Source organism: Cydia pomonella, chromosome 18 (genome assembly GCF_033807575.1).
Source record: "Cydia pomonella isolate Wapato2018A chromosome 18, ilCydPomo1, whole genome shotgun sequence".
Lineage (NCBI taxonomy): Eukaryota > Metazoa > Arthropoda > Insecta > Lepidoptera > Tortricidae > Cydia > Cydia pomonella.
Genome location: NC_084720.1, coordinates 6,350,825 through 6,369,932, shown reverse-complemented (window position 1 = coordinate 6,369,932; position 19,108 = coordinate 6,350,825). Strand labels below are relative to the sequence as shown.

General features: G+C 41.0%; 1 protein-coding gene across 5 annotated transcripts in view; it reads left to right on the top strand.

Annotated features, from left to right (window-relative positions):
• LOC133527983 (receptor-type tyrosine-protein phosphatase kappa) overlaps window positions 1-15,368 on the top strand; it is a 284,020-nt gene extending 268,652 nt beyond the window's left edge. For 4 of the 5 annotated variants that reach the window (XM_061865214.1, XM_061865211.1, XM_061865212.1 and 1 more), the window contains 11 exons: window positions 2,764-2,898; window positions 6,903-7,043; window positions 9,595-9,761; window positions 10,097-10,232; window positions 10,528-10,777; window positions 11,139-11,215; window positions 11,591-11,722; window positions 12,170-12,298; window positions 12,916-13,103; window positions 15,013-15,148; window positions 15,231-15,368. In XM_061865214.1, coding sequence (XP_061721198.1) covers window positions 2,764-2,898; window positions 6,903-7,043; window positions 9,595-9,761; window positions 10,097-10,232; window positions 10,528-10,777; window positions 11,139-11,215; window positions 11,591-11,722; window positions 12,170-12,298; window positions 12,916-13,103; window positions 15,013-15,148; window positions 15,231-15,311 — 1,572 coding nt within the window. In that variant the 3' untranslated portion in view covers window positions 15,312-15,368. Of the gene's footprint in view, window positions 1-2,763; window positions 2,899-6,902; window positions 7,044-9,594; window positions 9,762-10,096; window positions 10,233-10,527; window positions 10,778-11,138; window positions 11,216-11,590; window positions 11,723-12,169; window positions 12,524-12,915; window positions 13,104-15,012; window positions 15,149-15,230 lie in introns of those variants that run through there. The other variant, XM_061865216.1, reaches the window with a different exon arrangement.
• Window positions 15,369-19,108: the final 3,740 nt, after the last annotated feature.

Here is a 19,108-nt window from a genome sequence, read left to right as displayed (position 1 = left end):
TTTCTTAAAGACAAAAATACGGAGATAATAAACAGGATGTTAATTTAGTCACCGTGACTAAATTAACAGCCTGTATTTTATATACGCATGATTCTTTACCGTTTAAGTGAAATTATATGCATGCATCCTGCAGTAATATTATTTAGTGACTACCCGATATTGATCCAGAAAGAAAAATACAAAAAGTGGCCAAGTGCGAGTCGGACTCGCCTATGAAGGGTTCCGTACCATTTATGACGTATTAAAAAAAACTACTTACTAGATCTCGTTCAAACCAATTTTCGTTTGGTAATGTATATCATATTTTTTTTTTAGATTTTTCATTCTGTTATTTTAGAAGTTACAGGGGGGGGGGACACATTTTTTCACTTTGGAAGTGTCTCTCGCGCAAACTATTTAGTTTAGAAAAAATGATCTTAGAAACCTAAATATCATTTTAAAAGACCTATCCATAGATACCCCACACTTATGGGTTTGATGAAAAAAAAAATTTTTATGACGTATTAAAAAAAAACTACTTACTAGATCTCGTTCAAACCAATTTTCGGTGGAAGTTTGCATGATAATGTATATCATATATTTTTTTTAGATTTTTCATTCTGTTATTTTAGAAGTTACAGGGGGGGGCACACTTTTTTTTCACTTTGGAAGGTTCTCTCGCGCAAACTATGCAGTTTAGAAAAAAATGATATTAGAAACCTCAATATCATTTTTGAAGACCTATCCATAGGTACCCCACACGTATGGGTTTGATGAAAAAATTTTTTTTTTTAAATTTCATCACGTATTAAAAAAAAACTTCTTACTAGATCTCGTTCAAACCAATTTTCTGGCTAATGGCCATACTTATCATTTTTAGGGTTCCGTAGCCAAATGGCAAAAAACGGAACCCTTATAGATTCGTCATGTCCGTCTGTCTGTCCGATTCTGTCACAGCCACTTTTTTCCGAAACTATAAGAGCTGTACTGTTCAAACTTAGTAAGTGGATGTATTCTATGAACCGCATTAAGATTTTCACACAAAAATAGAAAAAAAAAACAATAAAATTTGGGGGTTCCCCATACTTAGAACTGAAACTCAAAAAATCTTTTTTCATCAAACCCATACGTGTGGGGTATCTATGGATAGGTCTTCAAAAATGATATTGAAGTTTCTAATATCATTTTTTTCTAAATCTAATAGTTTGCGCGAGACACACTTCCAAAGTGGTAAAATATGTGTCCAAAGTGGTAAAATGTTGAACGAGATCTAGTAAGTAGTTTTTTTTAATACGTTATAAATGGTACGGAACCCTTCATGGGCGAGTGCGACTCGCACCTGGCCGCTTTTTTTCAAGGATCAATAAAAATATACTTGGAGCTCTCGGAATAGATTTCGTGGTGGTGATTAGGGCACATCTCACGCACAACTTTTACTTCATTTCCCATGCACTAATAAATGTGAGCGATGTCCAAAGTCGCCTCAAAACCATAACCAATTGCTTAATCTGAATTGGGCCTCCGTACCCATACGTTTTGGGAAAAAGCTGATTTGTTCACTTTTTATCTTTCCGCACCATAACCCGTATATTATCGTAAAAGTTCATACGTTACACTTAATAGAGAGACTACCTGCAAAGCTGAAACGCTCATTCATAAAGTCATATCGAGCCCTTAAAGGGCGGCAATAAGCACAAATGAGCCCAATTTGTAGAGGTCACTATCGAGTCGTAATAGGGGCGGGAGTGGTCGGAGTGCCGCTTATCTGTCCATGTTTTCTACACAAGCGGGCTAATCAAACCGCCATTGAACATAATACCTTGATCTCTATTTGATTGATAATATCTTATCTGTTTTCTAGTGGGTTTGCTTTTTTTAAAGTTTATTTTTATTAAGTAATTACCTATTAAGTTTATTACCTTGTGAGGGTATTTAGTTTATCACATTGTAAATGTAGTAGAAGTAGAAGCGCTGGTGGCCTAGCGGTAAGAGCGTGCGACTTGCAATCCGAAGGTCGCGGGTTCAAATCAAACCCCGGCTTGTACCAATGAGTTTTTCGGAACTTATGTACGAAATATCATTTGATATTTACCAGTCGCTTTTCGGTGAAGGAAAACATCGTGAGGAAACCGGACTAATCCTAACAAGGCCTAGTTTACCCTCTGGGTTGGAAGGTCAGATGGCAGTCGCTTTCGTAAAAACTAGTGCCTACGCCAAATGTTGGGATTAGTTGTCAAGCGGACCCCAGGCTTCCATGAGCCGGGACAACGCGAGGAAGAAGAAGATTCCATTGAACAACGACTAACAATCGCTATAAAGGATTCGAAACATTGAGGTGTATTTTAAATTTATTATAAGCAATATAACCAGTTAAAATGTTTTTTAGAATAATATATATATAGATATATAGTCCTCCTCATCGCTTTCGATGACGGTGACCATAAATAAACATTATGGCCGTTGTTTATCATGAGAGCTAAGTTCAAAATAAAGTAGTTATCAATATTATTTATAGTACATTCTTACACAGATTGACTAAGACCCACGGTAAGCTCAAGAAGATTTGTATTGTGGGTAATCAGACACCGATATATGTAATATACAAATACTTAAATACATAATAGGAAACACCCATGACTCAGGAACAAATACCCGTGCTCTTCACATAAATAAACACCCTTATCGGGATTCGAACCCAGGAACATCGGCTTCATAGGCAGGATCACTACCCACTAGGCCAGACTGGTCGTCAAAAGTTACCTAATCAATGTGTTTTGTTTGCAGAGTATATTAAAACCTAATGCGTACATAGTGACGCAAGGGCCCACAGAAGACACGGTGCTGGACTTCTGGAGGATGATATGGCAGGAACGGGCGGCTGCCATCGTCATGCTCACCAAGACATTCGACTTTATCAAGGTACAACAATGAAACAGTGTTATGTAACGTAGGTCTATAAGTTGTTATGATTGACTAAGGGCGTCCGATAGTGTCGGTGGACTCACGCAGGCGGATGCCATTGTAGGTAAAATCCGTCGAACGCCCCACTCACCCGCTCCATGCAACCGCGCCATCTAGCGGACGCCTTAAGAACTGGTTGAAGTGATTAATTTGTATTTAGGCAAGTAATATTCAACTAACAGAGAGACTTATGTTGACGGGAATACCAACTTTTTTTCTTAATTTACATACAAAAATCAAGACGACGAGGTGACCACATTACCGACCTGCCACTGTCTGTACCCCCGTAATCTGTTTTGTTAGCATACCTTAAGGCACGCACAGAAAAAACCTACTGCGAAAAGTACCTAAACTGTTAAAAATGTTGTAAAAAAATACTTTGTTTTGTTTTGGTGTCAACAACCGGCATTAAGTTGCAGTGTAATCGTGATGGGGGAAACGAGGGCAAATGAGGCACTTGCAGCTGATTCACTCCGTTACAGCCGCGCTGAGCTCTCATTTACTTTATTAACTACTTTGTAATGCTAATCTTGTTGCTAGTGGGGTTTTCAGATAAAAAAAATTAGACTGTTTGATATTGTGTGGAACGTTTAGTTAAGCTCTTAAATATCAATTTTGCTAAATATGGTTTGAGTGAGGAAACATTGGTAAAACTATTATTTTATCCCGATACATCCGTCAAATATTTGGTGATTACCATTGTTCACTAGCGAAAGAGTGGACTGTAAATCGAAAAAGGGGGCGATAGGGAATGAAATTTAGGGGTCGGTTGAGCAAGAAAGTTGTGTTGCGATAAAATTAAACTATTAAATTGAGCTTGAGTGTAAATCAGTGTAGGGCGAAGTTACCTTCCAGTCCGGGAGTTGTGGGGTTGAAATGCAAGCTAGACGTAAGCTTAGAACCGTTACTTTGAGTCAACGCGAAAATAATAACGAGAATAGCGAAACGATGTGATCTAGTGGTAGGTTTGTGACACACTGGCTCTGTCAACTGTATAACAGAGCAACAGTTTATTTTTTAAATATTTGAATGTCAACTGTGACATGGTGTTGCCACAGTGAACACAGAAAATACATTATTAAGGCATAACTGAACAATCATTATCTATGAGAGAGTAGAGTTTGATTTCTGATAAATTCGCATATAGAATTTTTTTTTCGTGAAATTAGTATGTTAATACGAGTCTGGAAGACTGAGCTTTGCTCGGAAAACTTATAAGAACTCAAAAAGGCGCTTTTCCCAGAGATAAGTTTTTCTAGATAGATTGTTCACCTCCAAAAACCCCCATAAAACAAATTTCATCGAAATCGTTAGAGTCGTTTCGGAGCTCGTTTAAAGGTATAAGATCCTATATAATAGGTATACTCGTATTAGCATACCAACACAATGCAAATTACAGAAGCATACTAAATAAAATAGTTACAAATTATTAAAGGCTTCTCTTTTCCATTACCAGATAATCAGTTTAAATCTCAAAGAAGATACTCATCTTCATGTTTTTTATGTGTTTCCATGTACATTTTTTTTTTTCAGGGGTTGTGCAATAAAGAGGATTTGTATTGTATTGTAAGATACTTTAATGTTAAAGACCTAAATAAACGTGATCCCGAATTTTAAAACAGCATTATTCTAGTCCTCTGAATAGTGCTGATTACCAAACTGAACGTGTGACTGTTGGCCTTTTACACGTACGATTTTCAGGCAAACGAGCTTAATACCTACGTAAAATTAGAAATTACCCCAACCGAGAAGGTTTATTATCCAAACCAACATTTGTATGAGGATTGAGTTTACTTAGATTGAAAGTATAAAACACCGGTAGTCAACTATATGCCAGGACCAAATGCTTAAATACTTCGGAAACGTCTCACGTCGCTCCCCGGATAGCCTGGAAAGAGTAATAATGACGGGCAGCACGTGACTTCAGGGCCCTCCCCCTACTAGATGGTGTGCTCAAATTACTGCACCTAACTATGCAATTGAAACTGCATGAGGCCATGCGCTTGGCGAGGTACAGAATCCTATGTAGGAACCTGGTCTTCGACAGAAGGACATGATGTCACGATCCTCAGTATTGAGGAACCAACTGAAGAAGATATGTCATGGTTCATAATTCCAAAGCTTTACATAGATCATAGATCAGTGGGTTGGTTGGCTGGACAATATTTTAGTTTTTATATTAAAGGAATAAAGCAAAGAAAAGAGAAGGAAGGAAGGAAAGGAGTATCGCTCGGACGTATCTGCTTGATAAAAAAATTGGTTTAATATTTTAGTTACCTACTCATCAGTAGGTATTAACAAATATGTGTGTCCCACTCTGTCGCTTACCATAAGGACAAGATTTGTTTGTATCTTTATAGCTTGTCAACGCTTCCCTGTGGCAAGCGACAAAGTGGGGCGTTTTGCCGGCCACGGACACAATTAATATATTCACGGACACTGTGCACATTTAAAGCTCCTCATTATGGATCGAAACGTGTCGAGTAATCTTCGACTTAAATACGAGACTGACCTTTTTTCATATCTTAAATATGTCTATTTGTAATAACGTCATAACAGAAGTTCTGTTCTTAAAATATAATCATTCGGCATCCGACACTTCGTTTTCTATAGAAAGCATCTAGTGATCTCCGGTCAGTTTCGTTTGCCTTGGCCAGGACCCGGGCCGTTTTGGCATGAGTCATTCTTTAAGAGAGAAGTACCTCGTGATCGTCCATACATAAAAAGGAAACGTTTTTCCACTTCTAAATATTTTCCATTGTCCATGATTTTTTAGTATGTTATTGACACAATGCAAAACTAGGTTTATAGGTTTTTCTTTTTTTTCAAAATTTGCAAACCAAAAAAAAATGTTTTTTTCAAACAAATTAATCTATAAACCTAGAATATATTATGCTGAAGCGATCGACAGCAAAATCAGAGTGATTTGTTAAGACTAAGTTAGTGGTAGCCGTTTTCTCCCGAAATGGAATTTCATAGAAAAAGTACCGTTATTTCGTTAGGATCGCAAAGCTATTCTTCCCTCTTAATTTGATTAGTATTATTAGTTTATTACTTATACTATTACCTATATATTAGTTATAACAGAAATATAATTTGAGTTACGACATAACAGAATAAATATGAAACCAGCATACCAAAATTAGAGGATTTAAGTGTTTCATATGCGTTGACTCAACGAAACATTATTGTTAGCGCCAACCACTCCGTTGATCAAGGTACGCTGCCATGAGTATTTTCCGCACCGGCGCGTCTCGCTTCCGAGACGAGCTGACGAAATATGAAAAATATTTTCCACCCTATTTATTATATCGATGGTTGAAAGTTTTCTAAGGTTATAAAATGAAACGCTCGCGACAGCGGTTGCTCCAGTAAAAGGGTGTGGAATAAGAAAATAGGAATACGCTGAAGTTTAAAAGCCTTTTTGCTTCAGCGTTATTAGTTATCTCTTTTATTTATGCTCTGAAGGAAAGTTATTATTCCTCATATGAAGCGTCGTATACTTTTAGCGTAGAATTATTAACGTTTCTGTTTCGTCAATAAATATACGATGCTAGAAAATGCCACATTTTTTATTCAAACACATAGTTTTGCGTAGAAAGTTCCAAAAGAAAAATACAAGCACCAGATTAACTATTTTTAGAGCTCCGCATAAAACTGTTCGTGGAGCTCTTATGAGATCACTTCGGTTTTGCAAATTGGTTAAATGAGTTTTTTTTTTTTTACTGAAGTGACTACTATAGATATTCCAACCCGGAGGGGAAACTAGACCTTGTTGGGATTAGACAAAATGTAGTAAGTGAGCTACATGACCGTTAGAAGTTCTAAAGTTTGCTGTCGTACACTATCCATCATTTCTCGAGATCCACTTCCTTCCTTATCCACTTCATTATGTGTCCATATATGGGGGCTCATTGATCAATATTTATTGATAATATTATATAAAAGTTATCTTGTTTCAGGTGATGTGCGTCCAATACTGGCCTCCGAGCAAAGACAAGGAAGAGACGTACGGGGACCTGCATGTATGCATCGAACGGGAGGAGGAACTGGCCAATTTCCACATACGCACGTTTAGGCTTTATAAGAAAAACGAACAAGGTGTAAGTAACTTTTTCCAAGTTGCGGCCGTAACTAATGCTTTTGTTATAGTGAGCTTAGCTATTCCTTTAATTAGAAATTAATATTAATCAACAAAATAAATAATATTATAGGAAATTATTACACATAACGACCTAGTCCCACAGTAATCTATATAATTTATAATTACTTCTATACCTAGAAAAGTCCATTACATAATACAGGAACAAATATTTGTGATAAAATCAGAAATAAATGCCCTTACCAAGACTCGAACCCGGGACCTCCGGCTTCTTCGTGGGCATGTTCACCGCCGACTAGGCTAGGAGACCGGTAAAATTTTATAAACTACTTATGTCAGTGCCGGTCTTTAGCTCTTTAATATTTATGTTATGCCATGTACTTTTTCCTCCACTTGAAACATGTAACTGCGAATGAATTTACTTTTTAGGGACCTTTTAAGCCGGATATACCTGTTGTCTCTGTTCTCTTTACAGAAGTACGCAACACACCTCAAATTCATTATATTTACAGAACATGCTTGCTTATTCTTTCTGAGTTTGTGTACTTATTATTATTGGGGCGTTGCGGGCCTTTGAGTGCCACGTCGACCAAGCAGTGATCTATTGTGACGGCCCGTTAAAGTTCATTATTAATGCCCGTGGAATCCAGGAAGTTCCAGATTCTTTGAGCCGTCATGTTCTGTACCTCATAGGGTTGCAATACATGCCGCCCTAAGTAGGTACTTCTTTTAGACATTAGTGGTCCACAGGAACAGAGAATGTGCATTGCAGTCTCCTCGGACTCCTGATGGAACCTGCATGTCGCATCTTGTTTCTTTCCAATTTGAAACATGTGTTTGCTCAACTTACAGTGTACAGTCAATATTCCAGTCATCGCGCATTTGAGCCCGAAAAGCTCCTTAGCAGTTTTGCTGTTGAACCCTTTGATTAGAGCTTTCGATTGTTCTTGTCCTTTGACGAACTTCTACCAATCGATTGCTCTAGTTTTTTCTAAGTTGCTGAGTTTGTGTAGATGTTTTTCCATAAATGGCAACTCTCCGGATCACATTCAAAATGCAACACCTTCACATTCATTATATTCCACATTTTTCCATTAAACGCATTCTTTGCTATGACTATTCGTACGTGGCCTTCTTACATAAAAAAATTTCCCTGTATTTTTTAAATGAACATTACTTCAATTAGGTAGGTACACTGTAAATTTTACGCCTGTAAGATAAATGTGATATCTTTGTTTTGCGACTACTACTAAAACTAATAGATAATAACAATACAACGGCAATATTTGATATTACAATATGAACGCGTGTTACAGTCTCTAAACCATATTTGCGCTCATAATACAATACACTGGATTGTTTAACCTCGTAACCTTTGCTTAACCAATAGACACATCAGTCACCATTCCCGAAACGTCAGCTTTTACCTCCATAATTCACTGTATATAACAGAGCGTACAAGGATAAATTTGACAAACAAAATATAGTGAGATAACTGCTGAAACTTATGGGCGCAGCAGTTTCAGAGTAAATATTTGGTGGGCGAGCGAACCGAACGCGTGAACCCGGGCGAGGCAAATTCGAGTAACTTTCGGGTCGCGCCGGGAAAGCTACGTTTGTTAGCTCGATGCACTGCTTTTATCGCTTTTGCAGCGTCCGGAGTTTTTACCTTAGGTAGTGTTTTGTAGTGTTTTACGAGTGTATGTTTTTTTGTATGCAAGTAAGTCTATTATATTGACAAATTTATTATACTTCTTGTTTATTCCATGATTCTTACTTATCATTACGGTTTTTGAGATGTTGATCATTTTAGTCAGTAATTTTCTTGTTTTAACTTTTCTTTTTAATTTTCTCAATTCACTGCAATTACTGAAATAAATAACATTTTATACCGATACTAAATCTAGTAATTTCCGGCCACAACGAAATATTAACTCAAACCGCCAGAACTGCTATTTTCATCGTATTGCATTGCCCGAGTTTTTTCATTAAAACTGTCGCTCATTGTAATTGTTCCTTCTTGCGTTTTTAATATAACTTAAACTTTGTTTGCTCCAACAATGTTTTTGAAGTAAGTCGGGCATAATTTAATAATATGTGCTTACTATATTTGTTTACTAAATTGAGTAGTGAAACAGGTAACCGTTTCGACATTCCAACTAATCAACTGTCTAGTAGGTAAGTAGGTAAATAAATTGACATGTCTTGTCATCCAGAAATTCATTTGGATTTCGTTAACCTTTCGCGCGGTAGACTCCCACAGCGAAAATGCGAAATTTAATTAATTGACAGCAGGCTAAGTTCCATCAACTCAATAAAATGTATGCCAGCTAATAAAGAGCTACTTACTATTGAACCACGATGACGAAATCACAATACATTTGCCCATAGATGTGTAACAGACGCAGAACCCATTGAAAAAAAGCATCTTATTTTTTAAAACTTTATTCCACTTGCAACCATCCCGCATAGTAATCTCCTGTCTACTGTTACAATTTACAATTACTCCATAGGAGTACGGTTCCTAAAATGTGCATTTTTTGTTGGTGCAGGTGGTGATCGAAGAGCGATTCATCCTCCAATTCCACTACACACAATGGCACTCTCACACATGTCCATTCAGCAATGCGCTGCTTGAGTTCCGGCGGCGCGTCCGGGCCGTGGTGGGCCGCCGTCTGGCCGCCAACCCCGCCGCGGGACCCATGGTCGTGCACTGCAAGTGAGTGTCGCAGGTCCAGTTCCAGGCCCACTCCAACGGATGTCCGTTCAAAAGTTACTGGAGTAGAGGCGCGTCCGGGTCGTGGTGGGCTGCCGGCTGGTCGCTATCCCCGCCGCGGGACCCATGGTCGTGCACTACAGGTGAGTGTTGTTGTCGAGTTCCAAGCCCACTACAACATATGATTGTTCAGCAAGCTGCTGGAGTTCAGGCGCGGACTGGCCATAATGCTGCCGCTGGGAGGATACAAGTACTTTGATTCTAATTGTATGAGTAGATTTCAACTTTTATATATAATGTGATTATTCCAATCCTTAATGTTGGGGTGTTTGTTATAGCGACGGAGGCGGCCGTTCAGGAGTATATTTATCTATAGACGCCAACCTGGAGTTGGCTGAAGAAGAAGACTGTTTTGATGTTTTCGGCTTTTTGAAGAAGCTTAGACAATCACGGAAAGGCCTTATAGAAAACGAGGTAAGAATGAAAATAGGACTGAACATATCTTGAGTAATGTTAATCTATAGACTGTACAAAATAAAAAATACCAAATATTGGTATTTGCCATTTTCACAACTGCCTGCATGTAGATAAATAAGCTAGCTTTATGTAGAAGATAATCACAGAAAGCCATTTAGTAATCCACAATGAAATTTTTGGTTGTTATTGTCTGACTGAATTATTTGCATATAAGAGACTGACTATGACTCACTCAATTGGGATTATGACAGCGAACTTCTTCGTTATATTATAAAATTCTATTCTGTTACAGGAACAATACAAATTCGTGTATGACACGTTAGAAGAGCACGTCGTCTGCGGCATTTCCTGGTTCCCAGTGACGCACCTCACCATAAGACTGCAATCCAAATCACAGCGCGACCCGGTGACCAAGCTGAATGACTATCAGCGCGAGTACCAACAAATCTGCAAACAGACGCCGAGGTTTACCATCGGAGACTGCGCCGGTGGCCACCGAGGAGATAACAGGGAAAAGAACAGAGACGTCCTGGTCGTTCCTCGTAAGTACTAAGGGATATCTCTTATATATCTCAGCATCAGAGCAGTCCAAGTCATAAAGAGATCCAGTGATCAAGCTGAATGACCAGTGCAAATACCAGCCCATGTGCAAATAGATGCTAAAGTTTACACTTTTATCTTCGTTAGTCCTTTGATATAACTAGACATGTCTTCTTTTTCTTTTTGTATTATGCTGTGATGTTAAATAAATGGATATTCTTTCTTTTTCCTTTCTGCCATCTAAATAACTCGCTATCTAAGATGCAGCGTTTTACTCATGGGTCATGAAGTGTTTGTTTCGGATAGTATGCATCTAAAACCACACAAAACGATCAATTATCTCAACTATAATTCTTTTTGCAGCTGACAACTTTCGGCCATACCTGACGTCCTTTCAGGGCAACAACTTCACCGACTACATCAACGCCGTGTTTGTAGACGTAAGTATCCTACTAATCAACATTGAAGTAATTAGACTAATAAATCCCTGGAACGCAAAGTTAAACAACAAAAAAAAATTAATAATACGAATACTTATATGTAGGCGTTTTTAATGGGTTTATGGGTCAGTCCATTGAAATACAAATGCAAAGTCGTGTAATTACGAGTACGATTCAACCTCATCTCCCGGAACTGGTTCAAACAATCCGAACAACAAGCAAACTTCAAACATAGAAACTTCTAATTAAACGTATCGAACTTAATCACTATTTAAAATCCGCAACACTGGCAATCGGGACAGATGCAACTACATTTGAAATAACAAGCAAACTTGCGAGGAACTTGGAAGTGTTAATGGACATGTGTTGTCGCAGGGGTACACCAAGCCGCGGGAGTACATCGTCACTGAGTGGCCGCTGATCAAAACGCAGGGCGAGTTCTGGTCGCTGGTGTACGACTACGAGTGTGCTGCGGTTGTGGTGCTGTGCGTCCCGCCTAAGAACTCTGTAAGTGGGTCATGTTGGTTTGGTGTTTGTTTGGTCGCTAAAAATACTCATGTCGTTGTTAAGAAATAATTCGAATGTTTCCGTATGTAAATTCTTATCTACTGCCACTTAGTTTATCATTCTCCTGAATACACATTCTGAAACTACAGGTATTAATATCCAGTTTTGAAAGACAATTTACTCTGAGCATTGTTATTAGTTCATCATTGGACTTTTATATTATATCTGATATACTTATGTAGATTTGTTTACTGAGGCAATATTAAAAATGTTTTGAAATATAAATTTATTTACGATTCGGTTAAGTATAGTTTTATGAAATCCACAATAAAGAATAATGTGCTGAAACAATGTGGAAATTGTTATTCAATAAATCATTGGAATGGACTGGAATAATATGACATATAATATTTGATGACATGATTATAAATATCTTTTTTGTCACAGCAACAATATCCTCCGTTTTGGCCAGAAAGCCGAAGTCCGAAGAAATACGGCCCAGTCTTCACAATCGACCACGTATCACACGAACACTTTACCAACATCAAGACCTGGATATTTCGCATCAATAAGAAGGTAATTCAATAATAAGACACCGTAACTAATGAATGCATCAATACAAAGAATAAGCTCAGATAATTGGGACCCACTAAGTTAACTTTCCAAAGATGTTTTAGAATCTATTGTCATTCCCCCGTTCCGTTTTCCTATAATTGATCTACAAAACACTTTTGTTGTGTTGCAAACGCTAAGGATCCCATTTAAATTTATCTCCATTGATGGTTTATTCCATTCAAAATTTACTGAAGGAAGGATAATATTGAATTCCAATGTGGAAAAGTTTTAAGTCGCAGCGGTTTGCGTTGAGCTTAAAACTAACTAAGTATGCAAATGGAAAACAAGTAAAGCTGTTTTAATTCAGATTTAAAATTTACAACGCAAGTTGTACAAGATATACTTTGTTATCTAAAATATACTGGCATATTGTCTTCGAAATTCGCTATACAATTTACGATTTTGTTACAGTAGCACTTAAAATGACATAGTCCTTAAGTCCGTGTCAAGTAACTTTCATTGTAGACCCTACACTCTAAATATTCTAGGTTTAATCAACTCCTCTCCATTTCGTGAAACCAATGATTTTTTTTCTGCTAAGTCGATAAAGGTGTCACTGCAAATATATTTTTCTACAGATCGTATCCCTAACGGAACTGATGGCGGGCGTGAAAGCGCCACCGAAGACGGTCCAACTGTTCCAGCTGACCTGCTGGCCGATGGGCCACAAGGTGCCCACGTCCACCAACTCACTGGTAGAGCTCATGAACATGGTGGAGCGGTGGCGGCAGCGCACCGACTATGGGCCCGTCTGCGTCGTGTCGCCGTGAGTATTGCAGCTGTTCCAACAGACCTGGCTGATGTGCCACGAGGTACCCACGTCCACCAACTCGCTGATAGAGCTCATGAACATGGTGGAGCGCTGGGGGCAGCGCACCGACTACGGGCCCGTCTGAGTCGTGACGCTGTGAGTATTGCAGCAATTCCATCAGACCTGGCTGATGTGCCACAAGGTGTCCACGTCCACCAACTCGCTGATGGAGCTCATTAACATGGTGGAGCGCTGGCGGCAGCGCACCGATTACGGGCCCGTCTGCGTCGTGACGCTGTGAATATTGCAGCTGTTCCAACAGACCTCGCTGATGGGCCACAAGGTACCCACGTCCACCAACTCACTGGTGGAGCTCATGAACATGGTGGAGCGCTGGCGGCAGCGCACCGACTACAGGCCCGTCTGCGTCGTGTTGCCGTGAGTATTGCAGCTGTTCCAACAAGGCGGCCACATCCACGAAGTAATTTCGCTGATGGAGCTCATACACATGTTAGCATTGTATTTTACAAATTGATGTTCGATTTTTGGTTTAAGATGTCTTCTTTCTCGTAAATAAAGTCACGACTTCCAAGTGACTTCAATCCTGAGTCAAGCGTCAGTTGTAGGTAAATAGGAAAGACATTAAAACATCAAAAAATACGGGCGAAAGAAAAAATGCTCGTGTAGATTTTTCATTTTTTTTAATTTCCCATTTTTATAACCTGAAGTAGGCTAGGCAGTAATTCCAAGCATTACTCATGTTTATTCATTGCACGCTTGTTCCGCTTTAGCAATAAACTGCGCAACAGGTGGCTGTGTGAAGTTTAGTAGGTAATTGATTCTACGCACACTTTAATATTGGAGGGTTGTATATTATAGGAAATTAAATTTTGGCGCTGGCAGTGACAGTCGAGTGGTGTAGGTGTGCAATATTTGTGGCAAGCAATAACAATATAATAAATTTTTAACTAATATCGGTTATCATTTATGAATTGTAAAGTATTAAAGGTCTACAACATTTACGTTTATTTCCAGTTTTCACATGAAAGTTGTATTATTTTATAAACTCTGTAACGGACAATTTAACCACAAACTTTATTAACAGAAAAACGCATTTAACTGATTTGTAAGATAAGTTTTCTGTGACCAAAGTTTTGTACGAAACACTAAAAACCGAACAAGCCAAGGAATTTGTTTGGTTACTAAGCGTACCTTCTTATTCCAATAACAAAACAAATGTATTCGACGCTTAAATACTTATTGACTAGTTGACTACACAAATAAACTATTTCATGAAAACTTTTATATGGCCTATTTCGGTAGCTTAAAGTCCCGCGTGCTCGTAAAGCAAGACTGAACACAACAAAGAGAACTCTCAAACAGTAAGCCCGGGACAAATGCTTGCATTTTGCATGCAATTTGTCGACCGAGAATCGAATACTTCGCTCGGCAGACATAAATGGATTCCTTTAGTCTTACGTTTATCACTAGTTTTATCGTATTTCAACCATTGTTGGAGCGTACAAAAGCGCAAAATATTCTTATTATTCACTTCCAGCTTACTGGTTTTATTCAAACACTTTTAAACATATGGGTATTGGGTACTAACAAATTCGATAAAACAAACTTATACAAAACAAATTTATAAATCATCACGTATGATATTATGAGTTATTTTATATTCCTCAAACAATTTAATAGAATACGAGTAAAATGGCGATTAGTCACTTGTACAGTAGTAGTATTATTTCATCTTTCATTGCTAAGAGCCGCTAGCTAAGAGCGTCACATGTTTCGGTACACGGCAGGATATGAGGCTTCGTAATCATTAATTTGATCTTACTAATCTGTGCGTTTTGTATCCTCGCTAGATCTTCCATGTTATCGTTCTTTTATTTAAAATTTAACTATTTCAATTATACAGAGACGGGCGGAGCCGGGCGGGGGTGTACTGTGCGGCTAACGCTTGCATCGAGCAAGTCATCCAGCACGGCGAGGTCGATGTGTTCCAAGCCGTGAAGACCGTCCGTCGCCACCGTCCGCAGCTCGTTGAGAACATGGTTAGTATACCTAACTCAATCTAGCAGCGGTTAGTCTTGTGTCTGTGTGTAACATTATTAAATACATTATTTCTTTTCACAGACTGAATATAAATACTGCTACGACCTGGTACTCCACTACGTGCTGCATTACTTAAATGAAGATATGAATGAAAAGAAGTGAGAGTGCGAACTTAAGGGCGAGCCCTGGTTCATCGAGTTTGGACGTGGCGCGGCGCTACCCACGACGCCCGAGGAGACCAGCCCAGCGGCGGCCCCCAAGGACAAGCGGCCGCCGCGGCCAGCGCGCCCCCGGCGCGGCCTCTCGCTGGACCGGCTGCTGCCCGCGGCCGCGCGCCCGCCGCTGCCGCACGCCGCCACCGTCGACCCGCCGCGTCGCGCCCGTCGCGCCGACCGCCCGCCATTGCGTCGCTCCATCCGTCTCGAGGACGAAGATGCCGCCGCCGACGAACGCCGTCGCGTCTTCATTCACGGGCCTCGTGCGCCTTCCTTTGACGAGGGTGATGCCAGTGACGAGCACGAGGAGTGTGACTGCGCGCACAGCTCATTTGAGCGCTCGGGCCATTCGGCCGATACCGCTGACACCGCCGAAGACGATGAATATGAACAGGAGCTTGCCGCCACCCCGCCGCCCATCGAACCGCGGCCAGTGGCACGTCCGCACTTACGCGGCGTGTCTTCGGACCGCGTCCTCGCCGAGACGCGAGACGCCTCGCCCGCTATGCATGGTCCGTCTCGCGCTCATTCTCAGGGCGTGTTTGAAAGACGGCTACCTAAAATGTACAAATTTGGCTTAGACAAGTCGAAACGGGCCAGTTCAAGTGCGCTATATGAGCGGGCCGACCGATCGCCTACGGAAGCTTTTTATAACGCGACTGGTTCCACCCGTTTAAGTTCGCAAGAGCTATTTGAAAAGTTTTGTTCCGAGGAGTTCACCTCTCTGTACGGAAGAGAGACAGCTCGTCGCCGGCCACCACACTCGAAATCAACAGGGAGCAGTGGGTCAGACGTGCGGCACGAGCGCGCGTGCTGTCGGCGCGCGCCGTGTGGCTCGCAGCCCGCACTGGGTCGCCGCCACGTGTGCCGAATGCCGCGCTCCGACCGCTCCACCGACTCGGAGGAGATGTCACCTCGCCGCACCACTCTAGGTCCACTGCCCCTTGATGGAGACGAGCCAGATGGAGACGACTGCTCGCGCTCTGCTCCACCTATGAGCCCAGATCGTTTCGAAGCGCGTTTCACCTTCGATATCTCGGAACGCAGTGAAGCACCTTCTATCCGAGATGAGACTCCCTCCGACGCGACCGAGACACGGAACCTTACTCTTTATGAGGAGCCGCTTTCGGACCGCACGAGTCTTTGCGAACTCTACGATGCCGCATTTACGTCGCAACGGCCTTCGTTCCGTCGTGATGGTTCACGCCGCCGCGGACCCTTCGATCTCAGCACCCTCGACTTCCGCGCTATCGATGACGAAAGTCCGCGCGCCAGTCGTCGGACCTCACAGCGAAGTATGGATGACACGCTGCGGCAGAACTCTGAATCGAGGAGTTGGGCGTCGGACTCCGTATTTGCAACCCCGGAGAAACGCGCACCCGACACGTCACCATCGTCAGCCGATACGCGTCACTATCAAACGGCACAAGGCGATTCCCTACGTGCCGATTCGGCAGCGGCCGACTCAACGCTCGCCGACACGACCGTCGTCGACGAGGAGCCGAACAGTGTCATCGAGCGGTCCGAATATGCACTAGCATTGAAACTCGGACCTATCGATATAGACGACGAAATAGTGTCAGAGCGACCGGCGTCGACACCTGCGGCGGACGGCGCGAGGCTGTCGAGCCGACCGTCGATGCACAAGCTGGAGCCGCTGTCGCCGGAGCGGCTGGTGGGTGGCGGCGCGGGCAGCGAAGGTGACACAACGTCGGTGCGCTCGGGCGCGACGCGACGGCGCCGCGGCGCCAGCGAGCCGCGGCGCTCGACGCGCTGCTTCCCGCTCTGATGGCGCGCGGCGGCGCCGGGCCCCCCGCGCCGCAGCCGCCGCCGCGCCCCCCCTCGTGCCTTCCCGCCGCGCGCCCCGCACCCCGCTCCCGCAGCGCGCCGCCGACTCGAGCGCCCTCTCCTCCTAGATCTAGACGCTCGTAGTGTCGCTAAACTGTTAAGAGGTCCCGTGTAGGTATAGCTTAGTGGACCGCCCCTAATCTAGCCGCCTCGCCCGTCTGCGAGTTTTTTACCTTTAGAATCGTTAAGAGACGTCTAGACTCGCCTATTCGAATCGTAACTGCCAAATGACTCGAAACTGTACATTTTCTTACTTCGACTAGTTTATAGCGCCGTCTTTATAGTCCTAGTCATAGGGAGGTACTTAAGGTAGGCAGTGCCTAAAACGACGAGCGTAGAGCGTAGATTCTAAATTTCTTAGATAGAAAATTGCGCCCGGGAGTGGCGCGCCGCGCGGCCCGGGCGCAGTCCACGACTGACACAGGGTCATCGTTAGCTACCTAAGGAACGTAAGTAGTGTCGTGCCGCGTGTGGCACGCGCGCTCTGTCCTGGCTGCTGCCGCGCGAGCGCCTGTGCCACGCACTGACTAGGTAGTCTCTTCGCGGTTAATTATTATCTTCATTTAAATGGCCGAATCCATTTCAGAAATATATATGTATTTACAAATATAACAACTAGATAACAGTAGCTAGCCCTTCAAAAACAAATTTTATTAGATAGTTATTTAAAAAATATGTATTTATTTATTGTTTATTTGTCAGTTATTTTCCCAAGCAGAATATATATAATAAGTAAAAATAAATATATGTAGGTGTTTATATATATTAATATGTCTAAGATATTAAGTTTCCATATAGGTGTTTGTAGCGTTTCGGTGTTGTTACAATGTGTTGGATACTTGCTTTCGTTATTCTTCGTGATATATTGTGTATCCCCTTAACGTCAGCACAATGTTTAGAAGGGTCCCATTTCTCACGCCAGAGAGATAGTCGTATCTATAAACGACAACACATGAATACCGCACTCGATTCGATACATATATGTTTCGTAGATATCAAAGAAAAACGAAAGGAAAAACATTTGTTCATTTCTTCTCTTTTTAACGTGGGGTATATTGGATTTGATTATCTCTATGGCGCGACTTTCTGAATCCTTTGTATATGTGTTATAACGTCCAGAGATAAAATGTTTATTGAATGTTATGTCCGTAGTAAAAACGTGCCAATTATACATTAATTTTAATACTTTGTGTACTGTAGCGCAGAATATATAACGGGCTTCAAGCTCTTTTTGGTAATAAAATGTTGCCCTTTTTTATTATTACGAGTCTTTATATTTATATGAACTTAGCGTTCGTAAAGAGATAATTATAAATGTTATATAAATCTTAATTTACGTATCTTATATTTATTTAGAAAAGTGTTTAAAAGGGTAAATTAAATTTTAAGGTTTCCCTTCTGGTTCCATGATGACTAAAATAATATTTTTCTCGAATGTAAGTTTTGTGCTGCTTCAAGCGAGGTTTTAAAGTTATTTAAACTTGTATTGTTAAAGAACGCTGGCGTTCTAGATTGAATATTTTTAATATGATTAATATGTAAATAGTGAATTAAGTTAGATATTTATATTACTTGTGTCTAGGGCTTGCCCTTTGTTTACTCCTTAAAGAATTGCTTAATTATATGAATTTGACCACTATTACAGCCAATGTCTGATAACTCACAAGCCATCGATTGTGCCAATACAGTGCTATGTTATGTATTATTGCTATCAAAATCGGAGGCTGCAGCATTCCTAGGTTTGTCTAATCAAATATTAGGTTTCACTTAATCTCTCAAACTAATAGTATTTCGTGTTTGGCATCAATTCGTTTTTTAGAGTTCCGTACAAAACTTTGTTAGCTGGTTAGAGGTATGTGGAATTTAATTGTAAAACTTAAGCGAAATGCAAGTAAT